Source organism: Xiphophorus hellerii, chromosome 9 (assembly GCF_003331165.1).
Source record: "Xiphophorus hellerii strain 12219 chromosome 9, Xiphophorus_hellerii-4.1, whole genome shotgun sequence".
Classification (NCBI taxonomy): Eukaryota; Metazoa; Chordata; class Actinopteri; order Cyprinodontiformes; family Poeciliidae; genus Xiphophorus; species Xiphophorus hellerii.
The window spans coordinates 13,041,890-13,066,335 of NC_045680.1; the positions used below are offsets into that span (position 1 = coordinate 13,041,890).

The 24,446-nt window shown below is 37.1% G+C and overlaps 3 protein-coding genes across 6 annotated transcripts; all 3 read right to left on the reverse strand.

Annotated features, from left to right (window-relative positions):
* Positions 1–494: 494 nt before the first annotated feature.
* LOC116725998 (chloride channel CLIC-like protein 1) lies at positions 495–7,652 on the reverse strand. Of its 2 annotated transcripts, XM_032572445.1 has the most exons (11): positions 7,266–7,652; positions 7,061–7,168; positions 6,527–6,637; positions 5,938–6,159; positions 5,505–5,645; positions 5,318–5,417; positions 5,082–5,179; positions 4,381–4,527; positions 3,686–4,291; positions 3,537–3,587; positions 495–1,374 (listed from the first exon to the last, which is right to left on the reverse strand). In XM_032572445.1, exons 1-11 carry the CDS (start codon positions 7,404–7,406, stop codon positions 1,276–1,278), a joined length of 1,824 nt encoding a protein of 607 aa, XP_032428336.1. In that variant the 5' UTR covers positions 7,407–7,652; the 3' UTR covers positions 495–1,275. The 2 variants fall into 2 exon arrangements, with proteins under 2 accessions (XP_032428336.1, XP_032428337.1); XM_032572446.1 differs by lacking the exon at positions 3,537–3,587 and having other exon boundaries at positions 7,266–7,650.
* Positions 7,653–9,757: 2,105 nt separating this feature from the next.
* LOC116726000 (uncharacterized) lies at positions 9,758–14,824 on the reverse strand. 3 transcript variants are annotated; one of them, XM_032572451.1, is made up of 10 exons: positions 14,711–14,824; positions 14,392–14,476; positions 14,262–14,315; positions 13,379–13,528; positions 12,632–12,781; positions 12,437–12,536; positions 11,951–12,048; positions 11,642–11,788; positions 11,186–11,557; positions 9,758–10,864 (listed from the first exon to the last, which is right to left on the reverse strand). In XM_032572451.1, the coding sequence occupies exons 2-10, from the start codon at positions 14,464–14,466 to the stop codon at positions 10,733–10,735; spliced, it is 1,278 nt and encodes a 425-aa protein (XP_032428342.1). In that variant the 5' UTR covers positions 14,467–14,476; positions 14,711–14,824; the 3' UTR covers positions 9,758–10,732. The 3 variants fall into 3 exon arrangements, with proteins under 3 accessions (XP_032428342.1, XP_032428341.1, XP_032428343.1); XM_032572450.1 differs by having other exon boundaries at positions 14,392–14,807; XM_032572452.1 differs by lacking the exon at positions 13,379–13,528 and having other exon boundaries at positions 14,392–14,806.
* A 655-nt stretch (positions 14,825–15,479) lies between these two features.
* On the reverse strand, positions 15,480–23,950 carry ftsj3 (FtsJ RNA 2'-O-methyltransferase 3). Its single transcript, XM_032573069.1, has 21 exons — positions 23,758–23,950; positions 23,523–23,628; positions 23,083–23,129; positions 22,929–23,008; positions 22,715–22,814; positions 22,439–22,633; positions 21,865–21,980; positions 21,594–21,698; positions 20,343–20,443; positions 19,858–19,944; positions 19,603–19,770; positions 19,372–19,507; positions 19,054–19,241; positions 18,163–18,277; positions 17,923–18,004; positions 17,229–17,385; positions 16,989–17,083; positions 16,713–16,815; positions 16,344–16,527; positions 16,134–16,228; positions 15,480–16,024 (listed from the first exon to the last, which is right to left on the reverse strand). The coding sequence occupies exons 1-21, from the start codon at positions 23,822–23,824 to the stop codon at positions 15,775–15,777; spliced, it is 2,577 nt and encodes an 858-aa protein (XP_032428960.1). The 5' UTR covers positions 23,825–23,950; the 3' UTR covers positions 15,480–15,774.
* Positions 23,951–24,446: the final 496 nt, after the last annotated feature.

Genomic DNA, 24,446 nt, shown 5'->3' on the forward strand with positions numbered 1-24,446 from the left:
TGACGCATACCAGCAGGTTGAATGACAGTTACATAAACCTGTATTTCTTGCTTGTTCAGAGCCTGCATTTCTAAAATTGGACCTATGGTGCAACTACTTGTTTTTACTCCTGCGTAGAACATGCTGATGAATTCCTCTCTTTAACACAGGATTAGTGACTGTCACAGTATGAAAGTGTAACTTGAAGATTAAATTATAGCTGGTATGAGGACATGAAACTCCCTTTAAAAGGTCTCTAGCTTATTAAAAATATAGCCATGTGTTTTGAACCATGTGTTCTGAACATTAGGATTATTTTCAACAATAAATATTAGGTGTAGATTACAGATATATACTGTATATTTCTTTATCTTTTTAAATATCTTAAAAGTTTCACTTTAAATTCAACCATATGTGTGGAAAACCAACCTCAAGGGGGCCAATATATTTGCCAAAGGTTACGCCCAGAGTGGGGTAAACAATGTGAAATTCTGATCAACTATGAAAGTGAATAATTATTTACATCCGTTTATTTTAATACAGCCAAAATTTCAGATTCAATAACATTTTTTATATCGCTCTCAATAATTACATCTGTTCAATTATAAATACAGACTGTAGAAAATTATTTAATGTTTGTAAACCGTTGAGTTTCTTTCATCCATTTTCCACCACTTAGGTCTTTTTTAAGAATTTCAGTTTTTTATGTGCTGATTTTTTAAAATAAAACTCACCTTTCATTTCCCTCCACCTAGTTTTTCTTAATCAAATTCTAATGCAAACATTTATTCTTTCTTCAAAATATTCAGCTTCATACTTTTAATCAGTAAAATCAGCTTCTTACAATATCACCATTTGAGCCTTCAAATACAATATACATCCAAAAATATTAATTTTATTTGCATAAAGACATGGTTCATCCATTAAAAAAAACATTTATTTGGAAGTTCAATTAAAAATTTAAGTCTGATATTAGTCTTAATTAAACTTTAGTAGCTTCATTCTTATCCACATGTAAAACTGTGATCAACAGCGCAGCTTTGAAATTCCCGTCATCCTGATGGTGTTGAAGAAAGGCTTCTGTGTAACTCAGTGCTTTACTCTTTTAACCTTAAAAGACAAAGTAAAACCATACAAAGAAACAAGAAGTCATGCAACAAATGTGAGCACAAAGCAGAAAATGAACTACACGGCTGAATAAATATCTACAGTCCAACATTTAAAAGCCATTTGCTCTAAGACCAAATGGCACCAGTCACTGACGGGTAAAAAACTTGCTGTTTTGATCAACAGTATTCATTCTGCTGCTGGACTCGTCTCCTGAACAGGAACTCCAACCATGTCTATTCCTGTCAGTGACATCGAGTGGTTCTGTTCTCCTGAGGCTCCTGGGTCCTGCAGGGACAAGATTGACATTTAAGTTTTACACGCAGCTTGTGTATGCATTGGCCTAATGGAGATGCTTTTTCTGCTGCAAATAGATGCCACCACTTGTCTTTGGATTCTGGTATTCTAGAATTGGAAAACACATCTCTTACTCCATCATCCCCCAATGCTGGGATACCTCAAGGGTGTGTGATCAGTCCACCGCCATTTATGCTGTTACCATGTTAACTTTCATTCACATAGTCATTAAATTTGCTTGTGATATTATAGTAGTTTAAATTAATCCATCATTCCCATAAAGCAACCAAAGGGAGAAAGTCAAAAAGCTAGAGGGCTGGTGCAGACAACAACAGACTCTCCCATGATTCATTCAAAATGTTGAAATTAGCTCTGATTGATGTAGCCACATCACAAAAGTTGCACCATTTTGTTCGCGCCGAGGCATGATATAACGTCAGGAATGGGTCAAACTATTTCGCACAAAGCTCAGTGTGATGTGTTGTGTGATTGGTGAAAGGTTTGTGCCCATGTTTTATGCAGAAATGCGCTTGGACAGCAATGCTAATATTTGCTTCAAGTAGTCCACTTCCACTATCTGTTTTGATTCTTTTGAGGAGCATTTATCTGACACAGCAAGGAAATATGTGCAATTTTTCAATAAATAACTACAAAGACTGTCATGTGGGTAAAATTCCTGGATGGAAACTGCAAAGCTGTTGTCAAAGGACGCGGCTGTCTGAAAAAACGATGTGGCACTTTCTTTGCGACTAGTTTGTGAAAAAAAAACGGCAGATGCAGAGAGGAAAAGGGGGAACTCTGAGCATTACGTATACTGAAGATGGAGGGGTGTCACTTAGGTGGTTTGTGCTGTTGAATGAAAGTTATGTGGAAATACAAATTTCATGCAACCATTTGACTGTGTCGACTGCTCAGCTTTTGGGAGAAATATAGGAGTGCTTATGATGCTCAGTGAGGATAAAATACGCAAGATAATATCGGACTACTGGAGCTAACGATCGGCTTTACCAGCAGCACACTTTCAGTAGGAAGAGTGAATAAGCCTCTAAAAGTTTACATCTCTGATGACCTCGTGTGGTGGAACAACAGCACTGCAATATTGAACAAACCAAGAGGCCTTTTGAGAAAACTAAAAACAAACATCACTATGAACCAGCATCCTCCCTCCAGATGCAATATGCCAGACAAGAAGCACATGTACAGGATAATGAAGGAGCTTTCAACGAACACCTGGTAGCTGAATTGATATCCAAGGTTTCCCCCCGAAAACTTGCTAAGCCTGGTGGTTGGCTGCTAGGGCAGTTATTCATCGAGCGGCTGGTCGTTTTTTTTTTTTTAGTTAAAAATTTTTTTCAAGTTGACAGGAAATTTTAAAATATCACTTGATAATCATGTGTTATTGAAAGACGGGAAGATTAACACCTGAACACCAACTATAAAGTTGTAAAAAATGCAAACATTTTAAAAAGACTTAAATAAATAAACAATGCTTAGCCTGGTGGGGGCACAAGTAAAGCCTGGTGGGCCACCAGACTTATAATACATGGGGGAAACCCTGGATATCAGATCACATATCCAGCAATTGCTGTGTTGACATATACACAAAAAAGCCACGTATTTGTAATTTAGAGTCCTTTAAAAATAGTTTGATTGATGGTTGATCATAAATTTATTTAGCAGCACCAAGTATTTTCTATCAAATATTAATATTGCTGTTATCGCTGGTAACCTTTATTTGTCAATATTGTTTTTATTAGTAAATATATTTCAGTATTTCAACACATTGAAAAAATGGCCACACCACTGACATTAAATCTCTTCTTCAGTGAAACGCATAACAATCCTGCACTGCATCACTATTGCATGAAATAAACACAATATGACCAACTCCACTCCCAAAACACTATGCAAACGTCAATAATATAGAAATAAATATTGGTCACTAATATCAAACTTTTATTACGCATCGGATCGATACTGATATGTTAAAAATGACCAACACCAGCTGATCTTAATCCTAATGTGGATATGCATTTAAAAATAAATCTAAAAATTGATGTCTAAGCACATTCACAAACATGTCATAACATTTAGCACGCAGAAACAATGATTTTAAAGAAACAAAAAAAACTTCCAAAAACCCAGATCTTTACCAGTTTATGTTGCAGGTTATTATTCAGCCTCCTGTTTGTGCCAGCATGGCACTGCAACGGTGAAACAAAATTCACACGTGAAAGGACACTTAAAAACTATGATAACCTTCTAATCTGAACTAGTTTGATGCAAATTAAAAACAACTCACCTGGACATCAGTCTGTATGTCTGCTTGTTGGGGTGGCTCTATTGCAACGTCTCTTCTGAGTTCTTCTTTAGAACCGTTCTGCTTTGTTTGTATCTGTTTCTTCTTTGCTTGTGATGAATTTGATTCAGTTTGTTGATTTACTGGTTGGTCTTTTTTAGCAGCAGCATTTTCTTTTTCTACCTCCTCCCGGGTCTCCTGCTGGTCTTCAGACCCCGCGTTAGCATTAGTGTTCTCCACTTCAAGGCTTTCCTCATGCTGCTCACTATCTAGTTCATCCTCGCTGAACCGAGGGTCTGCAGCTTTTAGAGTCTCCACACCGATTGGTGCTCTTTCCTCCTTGACCCTGTTGGGTCGTCTGCGGTGAATGTTGTTCCTGTCCGACCTCGCGTCATTACCTTGCTGCCGTGGGATGGGCTGTTGAGCAATTGCAAGTGGAGGTGCGAGAGCAGGTGCGTCTCCACCAGCCAGGTGGTCAAGGTTCTCAATCCTGGGAGGAGGCCGCTGGTTATGCTCCAGCCCTGCAGGAGGTGGATCCCTTCGAGGGCGGCGAAAAGGCGCCATGATGCCATGCTGAAAGGCTGCGTGCACACTTCCATACATGACCACCTGGACGGGAGTCAAACATACCCGTCAAGAGATCCATTGCCTTTACTGTTCACTTTATTTTATTACTAAGTGTTATGATGTGTACTTACCAAAATAGAAAGCACAATAGTTAAGAGGACTGGGATCTGCAGGGTAACTGGGAGATCTTTGAGGAGTTCCCTGAGGAACTCACTGATTCCCTGCCCAAAATGCTTCAGCGGCTCTGTGATGAAGGTTGTGATGGTGACTGAAATAGCCTAAAAAATAAAGTATTTAAGGATTAAACATTATAATAACGCAAGTTACATAGCATGTGAAAGTTGATGTTTAACAAGTAAAACAACAACAGAAAAAAACATTTTAAGATGAAAATAACTTTCAATTAGTAGCTGGATAAAAGTGTTCAAAGTCAGACATCTATGTCTGCCATTAACTCAAAGCAGAAATACGAAAACACGATTTAGCTAAGAATATATTTAACACAACAACATTCACCAACATTATTGCATGTTTTTGTTTTCTACTATTATTGAACACTATTTTTTCCTTGTCTGGTATTAGGCTTTTTAGGTGATTTCAAACATTTAAGTGAGACAAAAAAAAGAAATCTGTCAGGGAAGGAATACGTTTCAACAGCACAACACATGTAAAGACCTGCTGCACAGGTTCTACATTTAGTGTCATGATTTTGTGAATAACCTTGCAGCATGAGGAAGCTTTTACATAATACTGGACAAATGCTTCCAGCATTTTAACAGGTCTGTTTACCCCCTCAGCAAACATTAACACATTCATCAACATGAAGGCCTACCTTGGTTGGAGGCACCAGCAGGAGGGGGTTAACCATGAGGACTTCATAGTATTTTTTGCAGGGGTCATCTTGCAGAGTCCAGGTGGTTCTGAACCACTCTGTAGAATAATATTATAATAATTCATGCAACAGTTAAAAGTGCATTTCTTTTACAGAATTGGGCAAATATTATAAGTTGAACGAACTGATCCGACTTTCAGGACATCAAATATGTGTGATCATGCTTGATGGCTTACCTTTTAGATTATCCCTCCAGTCAATTTTCTTCACTCCGGTGCACTTTTCATTGAAGTTTTCCATCTGTACTATGTCGTTCTGGTGCTTAGCGAAAGCAGTCTGAATAAGTAAGAAAAGCACATCATTTCAAAGCTCTGAATGGTAGTTAAATAAAACAGCAAGACATCTGAAAGAGCTCATTTTTACCTGGTACAGATAGAACCAGTTCCAGATAATACTGACAAAGAAGCAAACAGCAAACATCCTCCTGAACTGGACTAACCAAGAGACAGCTGACCACAGCTGGGTGCATATTATGGTTGATACAATGAGAACAAGTATCATGATCTGGAACACAGGGAAAAGAAATAAGAGTTAACATAAATAACTTAACTCCTAAAGCTTATAGAAGATACTTAGAAGGTTTTAGCCAGCCTAGCTATTATTATTTAACACCACACTTGGTTAAAACCTCAGTTACAATATAGAAATGTACTTTTATTGCTGGTTAATGTTCGTTAAGAAAAGGTAAAAAAATCATCTGACTGCAAGCTTGACCTTTGACTTACTTACGAGATATACAAGGCCAGCTGACCTGTAACCTACTAAAGATACTGTACATGCAAAATAAAATCAATACCTTTAATACTGTATCCAGCTCCACACCAAAGGAGTCTTCAAAACGCCACTTCCAAGCTTCATAATCATGTTGTTTAAAGTCCACCAAAATCTGACTGAGTGCATTGTCCAGAGCTCCTGTTCTCCATCGATCCTCGCCCTCCAGAAGTGACTGAATTTCAGTCATGGCTTGTTTGGACAGCTTGATTTTGGCATCATAGAAGACATCCGACGAGTCAGTTGGCTGATGAGATTAAAAAAGTAAAGACAGAAAATTGCTTGTTTTTGTTTGGTTTAGTGTGTGAATAAGCTTTTTGGGTTCATTCATAAAAAAAACACCAAAAGCTACTGTACAGGAAACTGAAGCTAAATGTAACTAAAAATCTTCTGATTTCACATTTTTATCCAATTTTCTGAACGTTTAAAATATTTTTTAATTTCTTAACATAAAAATCTCACTAAAACTGTTCATATGTCATTTATTTTGATTTATTTTTTCTTCTTGTATTAAACAACCTGAACGTTGTGAAGCACATTATTATGGTATCCAGTTAAAACGGATACCATAATGATTGATGATTTATAACATCTTGTATTAAATCAGGACCCACCACACCGAGTCTTTGTATTCCCTTCAACAGTCTGCTGAGGAACCGTTTGAACACTGGGTTGCAGGTAGGCTGTTGTGACATGAGGGCCATCGCCTTCTTCTGGTCCTCAATCTAAAGCAAAGTAAAACTATATTTTATACAGATGACTTTCTGTACAATTATACAAACATTACTGTTTTTTGGACTGTGTGAGGAAGCTGGAGTACCCAGAGAGAACCCACACATGCACAGGAAGAATAATGTCAACTCCATGAATAAATCGGGATTCAATCCCAGGACCTTCTTGCAAGGCAACAATGTTAAGATTACTGTTTACAAAATAAAATGGTTTACAATTTTTATTCATGTGTTTACTCATTTAAAAAATACATGAAAAGTCGTTTGGTATTTAATTCTTTAATATTTGGTATTATGCTTCTTTACACATTTCTGAATCCAGCATACATAGCTGCCATCTTTAGTGTCTGCTGCTGTGAGGCTGAAGGGAAGTGAACATTTTACAATAACATTTAAGTGACTTTTGTGAGCACTGACCTGTCTCTGCAGATCCTCCACCTGGTGATTACAGGTTGTCAGCTCAGCCTGGTTCTGGTCCTGGACGTACTCTCTTCTTTTGGTGACCACATTGGTAAAGGTTGTTGGCTGGGAAGTAACACACCCACAGGCTGAATACGGCACCAGAACCAGAGACATCACCATATTTTTCATAACACTCAACGAGTTTGTGTATTAAACCAACCTCGGGAGGTTTCTTCATCGTTTTGGTGCTGGAATCGTAGTTGAGCATGTCGTAAGGATCGAGCCAGTCGTCGTCTGCCTCCTGACACCGAGCAGGCAGTGACAGGTAGCACAGCAGCAGTAAAAAAAGCATTTTGTCCATATGTGCAGAGGACCAACTAAACAGCAGCTCCAGCCCACCTGAAGACGAACTAAAGCAATTATGTCGAGGATACAGCTACAACGACAAAGAGTCTATCGAGACACCAACTTTTGTTCATGTCTTCACTTAAAAACATTACTGCGTTACCGAAAGTAAAAGTTACCGCCACATAAACGATTCAAGCAGCACAACAGCACGGAGTAGGAGACATCCGTTTTCGGCTACTTTATAAAATCCGGAAGCAGTTTGAGGGATAGTGAAAGGGATTGTGGGAAATGCAGTTTGTCATAAAAAAGATTTGAAACGGATGTCTCTCAAAAAAGTGGAAATAAGAAACCACTGATTGCTTTCTCAGACGTGTTTTTAAAATATGAAGTCAATGAACAAACCATTAAAAGGCTTCAATTGGTTATATAGTTTATGCAATTATGGCTCTTAGAGTACATCGAAAACTACAAGGAAGTAAATACCTTTTAGCGATATTGGATTAGCTCCACCCTCTGCTTTGGACAGGGCCCGGCCAAGCCTCTATGGGGCCCTAAGCGAAATTTGGTTGAGGGGCCCTCTATCTCTGCTAACAATGTGGACCGGCTGGACTCAACAGTTAGAATATTAGATCATTCGCACACCTGCTATAAACTTATTGCATCTCTGATAGTGCTGTTTACATTATATCCTATGCATATATAATATAGAATACATTTATTAGCCAGTGGATTTCTGGGTGCCGATTTCCTTAATTTTGAGGAATTGTGATTGGCTGATATTTAATTGGCCGATACTTACATGTGAAGCCCATCTTATTCACTGATCTTATTTTTTGTCAGCAAAGGTTTAAAAATCAGTCTCTGTCCTCTTCTGCTTTGCAGTGAGAGGTTTGACTGACAGACCGGCCCACCAGGTCATATCTGAATGTTTACAATCATGACATTCTATGATTAAATTAATTTCTCTTAAGCATAACTCCAATAGCTAAAAATTTTATTTGCACCAGGTGAGTTTTTCTCCACTGAGAATGTGGACTAGTACCGGTACCGGGTTGATTCTGAGCCTTCAAATAATTTTATCAGAAGTTTTGCATACCTTATAAAATTGATGTAAAAATATTGTTTGTTTTACCCACATAAATGATCAGCAGCAAAACAACATATCCCCAACTACAGCTTAGAACAGCTCATTGTTATATTGATGCACCAGCCATGTAACCTGATGGAAAACTATTTGCTACACAATGTCAAAAATTGAGAAGTTTTAATTATTCTTATCAAACGTTATCAAACACGCAGTTTTGAAGCTAAAAAACCTCAGAAATATACAGAACCAACCATGAGAATCAACTCATTTAAAACTCAGCTTCACACAAAGACCCTAGCATAAATGTTTGGCTGTTGAACTGAACCGTTCAAGGTAGCTATAAAGCTAATTTTCTATTAGCAGCTTCACAAATCTTTTTTATAAACATTACATTACCAAGACATATTAAAACATATCTTTATCTTGGCTTTTTTTTCTAATCTTCCTCTTTCTTTTCTCCCTCCCTGAAGGATAAGTCCCTTTTTGAGACATTGATTTGGTTTGCCAACTTATCTTCTACCGGAGCTTTGGACCCTTGGATGAGCACCACACATTGCACAGCAGCTCAAATTACCGGCGTAGCGTGCAGTACCTACCACGGCCACCAGGGGCCCCCAAGAGCAATTTTTTGCCCTACACATACATCATCAAATATATATTATTGTAAAAACAAATCATTTCATGATAAAATTGTGCGTTTTTGTTATTATAATGACATAGAAATTGTTACAAAAAAAATTTAAAAATCAGCTCCACTGAGGGGGCCCCTTGGTGGCCCTAAGCGGCTGCTTAGTTTGCTTATGCCTTGGGCCGGCTCTGGCTGTGTACATTTTCATAATATGAAACTAAAGATTTAGATTTATTTTTTTTAAATCAACCTTGAATTTGGCTGAATTAGATTATTTCTGAAGAAATAGTAACAATGACAAGTTATAAAAAGAAGAATTGGAAAGTAGAGCCCCAAACAACTCAACCTCAATTTAAACCATTAAGATTACACCCTCCATCTCCTCTTTTTATATATTGAACAGCTCCAAGAGATAAGAATCATGTAAATACACAGTGTAATTTAAACAAATAATTAAAAGTAGTTTAAGTTGTTAACATTTTAGGTGGTGTCTTAAAAGTCATATACAATAAAGTTTAAAAACAGGAAAAATAACAGAGACCAGGGTTTATATAAAATTGCTCTTCCTGCTCAAGTACTGAGCTCATTGTGTTTGATGTAGAGTGACACTAAAAAGAATATATTCCAATAAAGAACGAGAAGCTTGAACCAAATTTTAAATTCAGTGATTTATTTTACACAATTTCTATACATGGCAATGCTTTGCTGAGGTAGAAGCATAACTTAAGCTTTACTACCACAATAACTCCAGTTAATTAACTAAACCCTCAAAACTGTACTTTAGTATTACATGGGCTAAAATAACAATAATGCAGAATTTCACATTTCAGGTCTATTTCAGCAGAAGAAGACCAAGATTGCTCTGGATACACTGTAATAAAACGTCTGTCAACCATAGCTGAAAAGCCTCACCAATTTCTGAATTTTGCCTGATGATGAACAGCAAAACAAACTTCCAAGCAACCAGATAATTCTGGTTGTTTTAGTACGGACAAAAATGCACATTCAAAGTCATTTTTCACAGAAAAATATTTTCATCTCGTTGTATAAATGTCCACTTCTTACAGAAAACAAAATCACAGAGAACCAGTGAACAACAAACAACACTAAAATGTAAAATGGAGCTGAATCACTGATTAACATCCTCAGCATAAAGTATTTTTTTAAATCTTTATAAAATAACATTTGTAACTTTCTAACTCTCCTTATAGTCCTAAATGTCTACCTCGTAACTGTTTCTGAATGTATGAGTTGTGCAATCACAATAAATGAGTGTTATAGACTCATTACTCATAACAAAAAAAATACATTATTTTCTCTTAAAAATAAAAATACTAAGAGATTAATTTATTTTGGTTATTTAAACATTTTTTGTTTATTGCTCACTTGTTTCTTCAAAAGTCTTTTCTTGTAAATGTAATACAACTAGTAGTAATTACAGAGGTAACATTAAGTCTTGTGAATTGGGGAGCATTTTCCTTTGTATCTAAAGAAAAATAAAACATTCCTGATAAAAGAGCAAAGTGTCTTGTTGCACCTAAATTCAACTTATCACAGAGGAGCCATTTTACTGTTCGCAAGACGATTCTACTATCAAAATATGAGTCAAGCAGTTAAATGTAGATCATTTCTGAACAACAAACTTTGCTTTGAAGTCTAATCCACTAGGATTTGTCTCCTCAACAGAAGTCGGTAGCTTAAAAGAGTTTCTTAGAGACATGGAGGATGCGTCGTCTTCCTTGAAGTCTTCTTTGTCCTGCAGAAATGGGTTTATAATTGGTTACAATAAAACAACTCCAAATTTATAATAAAAAACAAAAAGCACCTTATGTTAAATTTATAAAAGAAAGCAATATCATTTATGAGTTATTTTCTCAACTACACATTATAAATTGTTATTAAAAAAATAGATGCATCAGTCAATCAGTCAGAGATCAAAATTGGTCAATCTTTCAATAATCTCCGGTCAGCAAATGGCATATCAAATGTGGAATTTTGTTTCCACCCCCCCATGTTTCTTAAATTAGATAAAACTAAGAACTCTGATATGGTTTTATAAATTTTCAAAAGAACCAACCTCCAGATTAGCCTGTGAAGGATTCACGTTGACTGGGCATAAGCTGTCTGGTTCATCAGTGTTGGCAGCAGACTTCTCAGGTGTCTTCTGCTGGTTTGTGAACCTTGAACTAACAGAGAGATTCTCAATCGCCTCAACATTTTCTTTGTTCTCATTTTTTCTAAGTTGAGGTTCGACACAGCCCAGTGTCTCTGCAGTGATGCTACTTCCCACATTATCGACAAGACTTTGATCAACAGCTTGGTCACAATCCTGGTCAGACGCAGACACCCGATCACCATCCTTCACTCCTGAAGGAAGATCTTGCAGATTATTCATTGGTGTCTTGGTGTAGTGTTGCGAGCCAGGCTCTACACTTTCATTCATGAACCACTGTGTATCAATAAAGCACAAATATTAGTGATCATATATCCAGAGCTGTGTATTTGTGTTCATGAAACCTTGGCTTCTCATTACCAAAATGATGAGCATGATGATCATGAAGACTGGAAACTGAAGGGTAACTGGCAGATATTTTAGGATTGCTCGATGAAGCTCACTTATACCCTCCCCAAAGTGTCTTAGTGGGTCTTTCATTAAAATCCTGAAGGTAAATTCTACTACCTAAACAAAAAAATAATGTTAAGAACAAATAAACATAACTATCCAATTAGAGACAGAACTATTCCAAAACAGACAACTAGCAGGACAAAGTCATAGCTGTAAGAATGGATCTTACTGTCTTTTTTTCAGAACAGACACACAAAGACACACCAGGTGACCCACCTTGGTTAGACGTACAAGACGGAGGGGATTGGTTCTAAAAAAAGCATAGTAATCTTCACAGGGGTCGTCATGGAGAGGCCTGCTGGTTCTGAACCACTCTGCAGATTAGCATGAAAATGGTTTAATTAGCCTGACCAAAAACGATCTTACACAACTTTAAATCACATCATCTACACCATTTAAATACTATGTAATCGAAAACAGGTTTTCCTTTCAAACCTGACTTATATCACAAAATCTCCTCCCACCAAAGTTTTGGAAGATACAACATTTACGGTAATACAAAAACATTTCCAGGGTTTGCTGCATTTCACCTGTGAACCACCTGATTTACCATTTCCAACATGAATTTACCATTTACAGAGAGGATGGATTCAAAGATATAGAAACTCTATAACACTCAATAATCTTTCAAACAAGTGAAGACAACAAATCAATATAACTTAATTAGTTTGCATTGCTATGCATTCATAAGTGCAATCCTACCTTTCAAACCATCAGTCCAATCCATTTCTTGTATTCCTTTACATTCTTCATTGAGGTTTACAGTTTCTCTGATGATGTTTTGATGCTCAAAGAAGGCAACCTAAACAAACATTGAAAGTATTTAACGGTTAAATATTGTAAATATTGTATGACAGCCAAACACAAAGCTAGAGAACCAAAGGTGCTCTGGATTACCTGGTACAGACATAACCAACTCCAAGGAATACTGACAAGGAAGTAAACGATCAGCACCATGATGAATTTCAAGGTCCAAAAGATTAGAGAACCAGAAAACGTCTTCTGGATGCAGGTGATGGCTAACAGTATCAAAACAAGCATCCCGATCTGGAAAAAGAGGGCGGCAGGTAGCAGGTAAACGAGATGGGGAACATTTATTCTTTAAGACATGAAAAAGACAAATGACAACAACTTTAGTTAAATTTGGACTTCAAAGCGGTGTTTTTAAAAACTACGCTTAGTAAAGAAACTCTTCAAATACATTTTAAACAATGTTTTATGTGTAGTTCTTTTAGTAATCCCTAAATTCACTTACAGTTTCCACTTCTTTTAATGCAAAATAAAAATGTGAAAGCAGGATTGCACATTTATGTTTGCTTTATCCATCTCACCTTCAACTCTTATTAACTTCCCTGTCCCTTGTAAGGAAAAGCATCCCTGCTCTTCTGCTTCCAGATGATGGATTGAGCAGTGCTCCATGTGATAGTCAAAATGTGGGATATAGCTTCCTCAAGTTATTCCTCACCTGTTTACCTTTCTCTTAATAATGTTCTTTTACTATTCTTCTCAAATAAACATGCTAATTCCATGTGTTAGGTTCACCAAGTGGCTCAGAGTTAGAGCAAGTGTACCAGATATAGATCTGGAGGCTGCTGTCCCACATTTGATTGATGAATAATGAGAACCAAAGGTGCTCTGGATTACCTGGTACAGACATAACCAACTCCAAAGAATACTGGCAAGGAAGTAAAAGATCAGCACCATGATGAATTTCAAGGGCCAAAAGATTAGAGGACCAGAAAACGTCTTCTGGATGCAGGTGATGGCAAACAGTATCAAAGCAAGCATCCCGATCTGGAAAAAGAGGGCGGCAATAGCAGGTAAACGAGATGGGGAACATTTATTCTTTAAGACATGAAAAAGACAAATGACAACAACTTTAGTTAAATTTGGACTTCAAAGTGGTGTTTTTAAAAACTACGCTTAGTAAAGAAACAAAACTCTTCAAATACATTTTAAACAATGTTTTATGTGTAGTTCTTTTAGTAATCCCTAAATTCACTTACAGTTTCCACTTCTTTTAATGCAAAATAAAAATGTGAAAGCAGGATTGCACATTTATGTTTGCTTTATCCATCTCACCTTCAACTCTTATTAACTTCCCTGTCCCTTGTAAGGAAAAGCATCCCTGCTCTTCTGCTTCCAGATGATGGACTGAGCAGTGCTCCATGTGATAGTCAAAATGTGGGATATAGCTTCCTCAAGTTATTCCTCACCTGGCTGCTGTCCCACATTTGATTGATGAATAAAGACAACTACTGCAAAAACATTTTAACTATCCACGCAGTAAGACCTCAAACCAAGATTATGACCCAGGACTTTCATGATGCAAGGCAACAGTTACATCACCTGCCCTACCATGCAGCCCTCAAACATTTTTGATGTCAAACATTTTAATGTTGATGAGGTGTGTGTGTGTGTGTGTGTGTGTGTGTGTGTGTGTATACCCCAACAGATTTTAGATCACAATTATTTATTTTGAGCATCTTAAACAGTGTTTCTGCATGCACCCTGTTGAAGCACTAACCTGTCTCTGCAGATCCTCCACATGTTGACTACTGGAACTGCACTGTGGCTCAGTCTAAATACAGAGAAAAATGAACGCTGGGACTCGTTTTTAAATAAAAAATTCTGTATAAAAATAGATATAAACTGACCTTTACCGTCTTTCGCATAGTTTTGGCAACTGAATCATAGTTGAGCATGTCATAAGGGTCTAGCCACTCGACCATCTCTACACGCCTGGAAAAATAGCAATAAAAGCTGGTTGATAATGCAAAAATCCAGTTTTCACAACATAAGACTTTCAGCCAACCTAAAATAAAATGGATGGCATTAATGTGGCGGACTTCACAGCGCCTCTAACCCTACAAGTATCAACCGAAAGTGAAAGCACGGTCGACAAACTTATTTATGGAAAAAAACAGAGCGGCGTACAGAAAATGTGGTGAGGAGAGACGAACGGTAAAAACTCACAGTGAAATATCGAGATTTAATGGCGTCTAAGATATTGTTGTCGAAATGCCCGGTGCACTAAGTAAATGGGCTGCAGGAGTTTGAGGAGGAGCGGTCCGATAAAGATTCATATGAGCTCCGCCTTCTTGTAAATGATCTCTATCAACATTGTTTACGATAAACACTCCCAAATACTTCATTGGTTTGTATGACCCTTTAAAATATAAAGTGCTCAAAATAAGTGAGAAGATAAAAACAAAAGGCTAATGTTTGTACAGTACATTTTACTGTTATTTTTTCCAAATACAATAAAATACAGATGTATAGTATTTCATTTTTTCCATATAACTGGAAAGTGATCTTTGCTAGTTTCACATAAAAAGTACAAAAACTTAAAAGACATCACCGTGTCACCTGTTGAGGGTTAATTGTTGTAAACAACTTTGTGCCTGTGGTGCTAATATAAATATCATCATATATCATCGAACACAAATGTATGTAATCACTACCTGTGGCGACTATCTGCAATATTTTATAGCAAAAAATAGTTTCATGATCATTTGAAAACTGTATTTTGCATTTAATCTGATTATCTACCTTGAATTAAAGTTTGTTCAATGATTTTACAATGTGACAAAAAAGTAAAAACTGAAGAATTCTGTTAGTGATTGTTGTTCTTACAGCATTGCAAATGTCATACTTTTCCAAACCTTTAAAGACCTCGGACCTACAGATCTGTCTAAACCAAATATAAAACAAAACGTGAAGATAAAAACAAGCATATACCAACTAGTCTGAGTAAGACATTTATTGTCAAATTGTAAATATTTACAAAACATCATGAATGCATTTACTGTAGTTAGGATAAACTGCAGTTCATCTGCTGGAAGGAAAATCATCTTTAAAAAAGATGTACAAGTAACATCAGCTTAAACACCACCAGAACAGGTCCAAAGTCTCCAAGGCTTAAATACTCTTTCAGTCATATTTACCTGAAAACAGTATTTAAAAATAAACTCCAGTTCACGTGTTTGTCACAGAGAAGCTTGATGCGTATGTGTCAAAGAGAAGGAGAAAGTTTATATTTATTTTCCTCTCTTCCCTTTACCACCTTTAGGCTGTCGTCCTTTTCCTTTTCCTCCTTTTCCTCCTTTTCCTCTCCCTCGCTGTTCTTTCCTCTGCACCCCCCGCATGTCCTTCTTCATGCGTCCGTCCACCACTTTGAAGAGTCCCTTCACTCCACGAGGCCGACTCACCTTCTTACCAACTCCTTTTTTGGCTACCAAGTATGTTACTTCTCTTTTTTCCTTTTTCACGCCTGCTTTTTTGTAGATACTGACAGAATACGGAAAAAGAAACTTGATTAGTATATATATATATTTTTTTAAGTTAGCATTAACCAGTAAACAACTGCAGCTCCAGTCTCACAGTTGTCAAAACAAACCTCTTCAGCTGAGCCATCTTCTCTCTTTCAGAAATGTCGGCAGTGTTGACGACAGCCTCGGCCTTCTTCTTGGCTTGCTCCATCTTCTTCAGCATCTAGATGAATCCAACAGAAACTGGACTTAATCTCTGTCCATTTTCTAAATTATAATGATTTCAATCCTTCTGTATATCCCCAATCTGACCTAGTTTCACAGCGTTTTTCTCTTACCCTTCTCTTCTTCCTGGCCTTCGCTTCAGCCACCCGCTTGATTGGCCGGGCATTGATCTCTTTCCATTTCTGTTTGTATTCCTCCACCATCTCCTTGGTGACAGGCATCGGTCGTGTCCTGTGTTTGCGTTCATCATCCAGGAACCACTCCGGTACTTCCCATGGCTCGTCAGAGTTGGCAAACCTGCAAAGCAGAAACAATCAGCCCCTCTGTACGGACTCAAAATTCATCCAACCCAACTGTGTAGTTCATATTGTGTCTAATGTATCAAGAAACAGCAATAAGAATAATGATAATAGGTTTGTGTATTCTCTGCTGGAAGAGGTATGCACATTTATGAAGTATGACTTCCAAAAGCAGACATTTACCTGTGGAAAGAGTAGTCTACCAGATCTCTGGCTTTCTTCTTGGATGTAGCGATCTCACAGCCGAGGGACAGACCCTCTGCGTCCAGGATACGGGCCTTTTTACCTGAAAACCAAAAGAAAATTTTTTAATACAAAGTTCAACAACTATTAAACAAATTCTGCAGTAGGAGAAACCTAAGGTTTCAGCATTTGACTTCTTGTGTCCTGGCCAGATAAAATGCTCTTTCCCCCACAAAGCTTACATTTCTCTGTTCTCATGGAGGCTTTTATACTCACTGGTGCTTTCAACAGGAACGACCTGGAAGTTGTCATCTTCAGCCCCTCCTGCTGCCCCTCCGGATCCCATGGCTTGCTTCATTTTTGTAATCTCACTGAAACAAAATAAGTGAGACTTGCATACCAGTGGACGTTTTGGCTGCAGCAGCAGTGCTCAACTATTTAAGCTTAAAATGTCCTTCCATTAACTCTGTACATTTTGGAGGAAATACAACCCAGTCAGAGAAAATCAAGTTTTACTTTTCATCATCGCTGCTGTCGTCCGAGTCGCTTTCCTCTGCTGCTTCCTGTGACGGTTCTGGAGTTTCCACCTCTGCAGGAGCAACTTCCTCTTTTTCTTCCTCTTCTTCTACTTTATCTTCACTCTCTTCTTCAGCTTTCCTCTTTCTCCCTCTCCCTACAAAACCAAAAAAACTGATTTAACTGATTTACAGAGCTGTAAAATAGTAACCTGTCACATTTTTTTTCTGTATGTTTTCACAGCAGTTTCACTTTAATAAAAAAAGATAACCTGAATAAACACAAACTGTTGTACTTCAGACTAATGTGGCCCCATGTGGAAAAAATAGATATAAAAGCTGTTTTTGGCCATTACTAGTAATGAGTCTTTTACATCACTAGACAAATTTTGACCCACTATTAGTAAAATTGTATCAATTCCACCACTTAAAAAGGTTTTTGAACAGGAATCACTAGTTTACAGATGTAATATTGGAGATTAAACAACACAGTCAAGTTGAGTTGAAAAGTTAATATTGGTGCTAAAGTTAGTAAAGCAAATAAATGTGATGACAGTTTGAAGACTGAAATAACTCAAGCTATTTTCATAGTGAAATGTGGCCAAAAAGCAAAAACAAAAGAAATCTGCAAACATTCTTCATGGTATTTTAAATGAGACATTCTGAGATATGAAGGATTGGAGACGGTTGTTTACCTGACTGTTTGGTTTGGAGCCACTCTGTCTGTTTGAGTTCATTCTCTGCATCACCTTCCAGGTCAATTTCTGAAAAGATGCCCTGAAGAAGGAACGAAAACAAAGATAAAAACCGAGATATGATTGAGTGTGAAATAGGTTTAAACAACCAATCAAAGGAATGTGATTTGAAGTGAAATGCAGAAGAAGCACTTAAACTTACAGAAGTTGAATTAGGAAAAAATGCATGCATGGACTAACCTTGCTGAACCACATGTTTGTTTCTCGCTCCAACTTTTCATTCTTTCCTTCCAGTTCTACCAGCAAGCCACCATCCTGTTCCTCTTCCTCCTCAGCTTCCTTAGTAAACTTCACTCTGAGTAATAAAATTAGGAACGGTGATTATTTTCTATCAAAACCAAACTATGTTTTAAAAACATGAATCAGACATGGCAAAAATAGAAATTAGGGCCGTACAACATATCGTGAAGAGATCGTCAATCTTTACTTTTACGTGTTTACTAATAAAATATGGACCCCAAAAAGAAAAACAAAACAACAACAAAAAACACTTTGGGGATATAAATACTAGGATTAGGAAAAATATTTCAGAACAAATGTCATAGTTGCCATAGTACACCTTTCACTGTGGTTTATTGTAGTTTTAATTGCATGTGTTGCACACTAAAACACTTGAAAACTCTAACATGTATATATTCCATATTTTTCCTTAATACTTTGTATTAATCTAAATAATAAAAAATTATGACATGTTTGTCTCAGCAGCATCAGGAATAACTGTTGCTTGTCTGTTTTAAACAAGCATCATCTGATTTTTCTTTGAGATATTTCTATTGAAGGCTGTTAACACAAAAAATGTTAAGACAAAACAGATTTACACAACAAGATGGGAGGTTTTCTAGAAATCAAAGAGTGAGGAGCTTAGTCATCAATTTCCTTTATAATTTTAGGCTAATAATTTGTTATTAGACTGTGTTTCATTCAGTGATTTTCTTGAATGATAAGTAACTTTACTTGTTTATTAATCTAAATCGAAGCTGAAAATATGAGATTTCTTCATTTCTGGTTGTGTCTCCCTTAAAGCCAAGGGATCACTGTAACGTCTTCTTGTAAGATAAATCCATCACTTACTTCTTCGGGGCTTTTTTTTCCAGCTCTTTTTGTTTCTGTTGCACTTCTTCTAAATCCTCTTCATCCAAATCAGATGCCAGGGAAATTTCATCCACATCTTCGTCCTGATCTGAAAGGTAGATGTCATCGTCTCCGTCTCCCAGATCACCCGCAGCCTCCATGTCCCCTTTGGAGATATCAGTCAGCACCTGAAGGAAGAATATCAAAGAAGGTTTTAATTCAACTAGAAAAACATGATCACACTTCAATGTGGAAATGAGAACAAGAGCTGACAATTATACTGGCTCATTAGTGTTCTTAATTGTGTTTGATCATAACCTGCTGCTTCTTGAGAGAAGATAAGGAAAACAAGGATGAGTCGGTGGTGCTGGCGATGGAGACACCTGGCAGGTCCATCTTCAGCTCCACTCTCTCCCTCTGCTTCCTCCTCTCCTTCAGCAGCTTCCTCTTCTTCCTGATGAAGCACCAAAGCTCAAGATATATACACACATCATAGCAATAAAGCAAAATATACTGAGGTTAAGCTGCACCTGAAACGTAAAAACTAACCGTTTGAGCTCAGCCACTTCCTGAGCTTTTAGGTCAGCCAGTTTTCTCTCCATTTCATCTTCCTCATCATCATCATCTTTTTCCTTGTTCTCGTCAACTTTTTCTTTCTTTTTCTTCTTTATACCAGATTCATCTTCTGAGTTGATGCCCTCCTCATCTGAACTTAAACTACAAACAAGGCAGAGTTTTTATAAATGCCCTGTGACATTTCATTAAAACTTCATTTTGTGGTTTTAACAGAGTAAACGTGTTTACCTGATTTCCTGGTCAAGTTGCTTGGCCTCTTCCTTCAGTTTCTTTGCTAGATATCGTCTAAGTTTTGCTCTCCAACTCAGCAGCAAACTTAATGAGGGCAGAGGAGGAAAAAACAACACCTATGTAATCGTGCAGTAATGACACATCTTGAAATCAAAGGTTTCAATGCAAAAGCAGAGCAAATTTAAGCTGCATTATTTCATTATGTATTTTAATAGAAGAAGTGTGCATGTTTAGCTAGCTAAAATTAATGTGAAGAAGTGCAATAAGCACCAAAACTTGGCTGTGTCTTGGTCTGAGTTATTTTAGACACTTACGTGTTTTACTTTGGTCCCATTCTTTAATTGTAAATACTCATGTTCTTTTTTAAAATTTATTCTAAAGTTTCTTTATATGTATGCAAAGAACTAAAAAGTGTTAATCTTAATTTTAACTTCAATAGTTGAATCAAAATCACTCAATAAAGACAAAATAAAATGACCCACCGGAGTTCTTTGCGCCCCAGGACTTTGATATCCCGACAGCACTCCTTTATTTCATTGCTGGTGGCAGAGTGAGATTCCAAGAGTGGATTGTCAAATGTGATCTGAAAGAACGGAAGAAGAGTTAAAATAGATATTTTGACCCCATTAATGACCTTATTAATGTATGTTATAGCACAGACATTAATAAGACATTTCTAATTTGTCCTGATAACTCTTAAGATTCTGGACATTAGACCTGTCTGAACAATTAATTGTAAAATGAATTTATTACAAATATGTTCCCACAAGTATAATAACAAATTGGGGGGGGAGGTGACACAGGACAGAGGGTGGAAGGAGTAGTGACCCCTTGTATTTTTCTCCATACTTATCAGGTCAAACCACATAGTGCAATACGATATCACTGGTCAATCTATCCGTCAAATTCTTATATTTTTTTTGTGTTGTATTTATATTTACTTATATTCTTATATTCTATATTCTTATTCCTTGTTTCTTGCATAATTTAAGGTTTTTCTTGCATAATTTAAGGTTTTGGTTACTCACATTTGGTGTGTACCTTAGTATTTAATTTGTATTTTGTATTCTTTTGCACTTTTGCTTACTGTGTGTTAACTTTGTTTTTTGCCTGGGAGCTGCTGGTAACTTCAATTTCCTGAGGGAGTCTTCCCAAAGGATCAATAAAGTACAAGTCTAAGTCTAAGTCTAAGTCTAACAAAAGCAATGAGCTTGACTTTTGATGTACAGAGTCATAAAGGCTGTTTGAAATAGTTTAAGAACCACCAATCCAGTTTAAAACACTGGCATGAAATCAAGAAGCACTGACAGGTGTGCCATTATTTTCTTTAGTGTCTTTTCAACACCTGAATAATCTTAACTTCATACTATAATGTTGCAAATGAAAGATAAGAATTTATTATTTTTAAATATCCTGATATACGATATCAGGATATGCTGAATATCCTGATATTCTAACTTAAATTTCAAATTTCTACTGATCAGCAACATACAAGAGTAAAAATGTCTGGAAACATGACATGTTTCTATCCTTGACCAGAAAGGGAAATAATCAATAATTTATAAATTTTGCGAACTTTTTAAAACTGTTTTGACATTTTGTTTATAAAAAAAAAGCAACATGCCAAATAATGAGTAAATTTCAGCTGTGTTTGCTTAAAATGATTCTTCCACAGAAGAATTAAAAAAGGAACAGGTTTGTTTAAAGGTTGAAGGTAATGGCAACAATCTTACCTCGCTGGCTTTTGCCAGAAAGTCGACAGGGTTTTCGGCCTTTAGAAAAGACGTCACTGTAAAACTGTGGTACAGCGTCAAATCACCATCAGTGTATCCCTCCGCCTAGAACGCACACAGCTGCTTGGTCAATGGCAGGTCAAATATCTGGGATCTTTGCTTCCCAGTACATTTCTAACACAACATCTCATCTACATCAGGATAATTTTTTATTGTTCCATGTACATATTTACACACATGAAGCTGATATAAAGAGGTGAATTGTGCTTGCCTTCGGCTTCTTCTCAGCGACGAGCTCCTTCACAGTTTTGGCCTGCACCTCCACCTCTTTGAAGGCATGCTTGGGGTCAAAGAATTTACTGTCGATTTTGTCTGGGGCGACGTAACCTATTCAACACAACAAGAGCTTGTTTTAGATATGCAGAAATGCTTTTACACACAAAGTTATCCAAAAAATGAAAAATAATTAAAAAAATTGAACTTTAAATTATTTAATGTTAGCACGTCAATGTTTAAATTGTTTTTTTTTATCTCAGGGTAGAAGGAAATTTAATTACAGGCATTCACACCTGTTAGCAATTAACCTTGCTAATATCAACAAAAAATGAGTTTTTCAATTGAGAAAAACACCGGACACCATTTATAATTAATGTTTCCCTTCTGATCTGAAAAAACTTCTGAGATGTTTCTTATAACCGTCAACTAGTTGTTTTTTTTATTTCCTCCATTTATAGACTGCGTCAGAATGGCTGAAAAGGCTGTCAAGGTAAGTCCTAACCTTTCAAATAACTAAATATATTAAAATCAGAACACATGTTTCAGTCACATCTGTAGCCGTCACCTACCTTGACAGACAACAAAGATTTCTGCCGACTCGTTTCTGGATGCTTGAGGCTTAGTGGCCTGCACCTTCTTGAAGAACTGCTGGAAGATCCACAGCAGCGGCTGATAGTCTTTGGAGCGGAAAACCTTTGTGATGAAAGTGCCGCCTTTGGTCAGAAACTCACAGGCCAGCTTCAGAGCCATGAGGGTCAGGTGAGCTGAGGAGGAAAAGGAGAGATTTTTAAATCTAGTTCAAAAGGAGAAATGAACAATTTAATCAATGTTTTTGTTTATCTTACCCTGGGAAAAGGCATCGTGCTGCCAGTTGGTTCCCACATTTGGGGCTCCGTCATTTAACACCACATCTGCTTTCCAAGTTTGAAGCTCCTTACGGAGAGCCTGATCGAGAAATAGAAAACATCTCAAACAAACAAACTCCACTCTCTAACACAGTAGGACAGTTTTAAAGTGCACTCATTGTTTAGTAGAAAAAAAACTGAGTGGCATTCACACCTGTTTGCACTTATCAGTCGTGATGTCTTCTTGCAGTGTCACCACGTTGGGAATGGGCTTAATGGGGACCAAATCGACACCTGACAGGAACACAGACAATTTTAGTTGTCATACCAAGCACACAGATATTGAATTAAATTAACACTATACTCACCAATGATGAGACTTGAAACAGGCATAAACTTTGATGCTACCTGCAACCTGGAAATTACATTTCCAATCATAATTAGATTATTCAGCAATCTTTATTTTATTAAATGCAAATCTATGCCATTATTTAAAAGGTTTCTGTACAAAAGTCCAACAGTATTCATTTCAAGCTTACACTTTACATACATGATCTTAACATCATTGAAAGGTCATGTGATGATTTTTTAAATTATTTGTTTTGACATACAACTAGAAAAATTCTACTCAAATGCCTAAATTTTGTACTTTGCTCTTTTGAATCACAAAATCTTTGCGATGCCAGGGATCGTTCTGGTTAGTCAAATGCAGATAATTATCTTTCCTTTATTCAGACAGCTCAGTCGTGTTTCACACTCTGTCTGAAGATATTGTAATGTTGGAGATAAAAGTAGTCAGGCTGCTCACCATCCTCCAGGAGCAGCGCACAAATCCACCAGAGCCCTCGCTTTCTGCAGAAACTGGAACTTACGGTTCAACTGGATGAGTTTGAAGGAAGACCGAGACCGATAACCTGAAGACAACGAAAAACGAACCTTATGTAACAATAAAATCTTCTAAAATCTAAAGCTTAACCAAGAGCTAATGCTAACACCGACCAACGAGTCTCTGCCTCTGGTGTTTTCTACTAACATTACGGTACCTGTTTCTTTCGCAAGATGGTAGAATTTGTCTTTCCTCGTCTTTCCTACTTTTAATTTCTTCCCCATCTTTATCCTGGTTTGTTAAAACTGGACTCCGGTGCTGAAAAGTCACAACTGTCCCAAACTCATGAAAACAACACGTGTGAGTGTCCCTGCGCAGATGTTTAACGTCACGCTCTCTTCTTCTTCTTCTTCTGGTGTTTCCCTGTCGTTCAGAGAAGATGGCACCACCTGCTGTCAGCTTTGTATAATGCAACCCAACTTCTATAAAAAGCGCTTCTGGTTGGGTTACTGTTCTTACTGTTTCTGTACTTATGCCAAATAGTTGACTACATTCCGTGGTGGGATGAAACGAAGTAGAAGTACTTCGTTACTGTACTTAAATACATTTTTCATGTATCTGTACTTTACTTAAGTAGATTTAATCGTGCATACTTTCGACTTTTACTTGACTACATCATACTTTTACAGTAAGTATCTGTAATTTATATTTTACTACATTTCTATAAAGCGTTGCATTACACGTTACATCCAAGTCGCATTGCGCTTTTTTGACGTGACTTACTAATTACGTGTTTCGGGTACAGCTGTCAGCCATCGCCTCCCCCTTTTACTCGCAGGCGACGGTCCAATACATGTGCAGTGGTTTTCTCTGAGTGGGAAAGTCTGTCTAATCCTCAGTAAGAAA

Bases quoted from the DNA above. Each gene is read 5' to 3' on its own strand.
- LOC116725998 (XM_032572445.1), bottom strand. From the start codon at position 7,406: ATGGACAAAATGCTTTTTTTACTGCTGCTGTGCTACCTGTCACTGCCT. The intron at 5,646-5,937 runs GTATTGATTTTA...CCTGTGTTCCAG, and splicing joins AGCTGGATACAGTATTAAAG to ATCATGATACTTGTTCTCAT. The intron at 4,528-5,081 runs GTAGGCCTTCAT...TTTATTTTTTAG, and splicing joins TGCTGGTGCCTCCAACCAAG to GCTATTTCAGTCACCATCAC.
- LOC116726000 (XM_032572451.1), bottom strand. From the start codon at position 14,466: ATGGTCGAGTGGCTAGACCCTTATGACATGCTCAACTATGATTCAGTT. The intron at 14,316-14,391 runs GTCAGTTTATAT...CTCTGTATTTAG, and splicing joins CTATGCGAAAGACGGTAAAG to ACTGAGCCACAGTGCAGTTC. The intron at 11,789-11,950 runs GTGGGTCACCTG...TTTTTTGTTTAG, and splicing joins GTCTTGTACGTCTAACCAAG to GTAGTAGAATTTACCTTCAG.
- ftsj3 (XM_032573069.1), bottom strand. From the start codon at position 23,824: ATGGGGAAGAAATTAAAAGTAGGAAAGACGAGGAAAGACAAATTCTAC. The intron at 20,444-21,593 runs GTAAGATTGTTG...CCGTTCTTTCAG, and splicing joins TTCTGGCAAAAGCCAGCGAG to ATCACATTTGACAATCCACT. The intron at 18,278-19,053 runs GTAAGTGATGGA...TTTATTACTCAG, and splicing joins GAAAAAAAAGCCCCGAAGAA to AGTGAAGTTTACTAAGGAAG.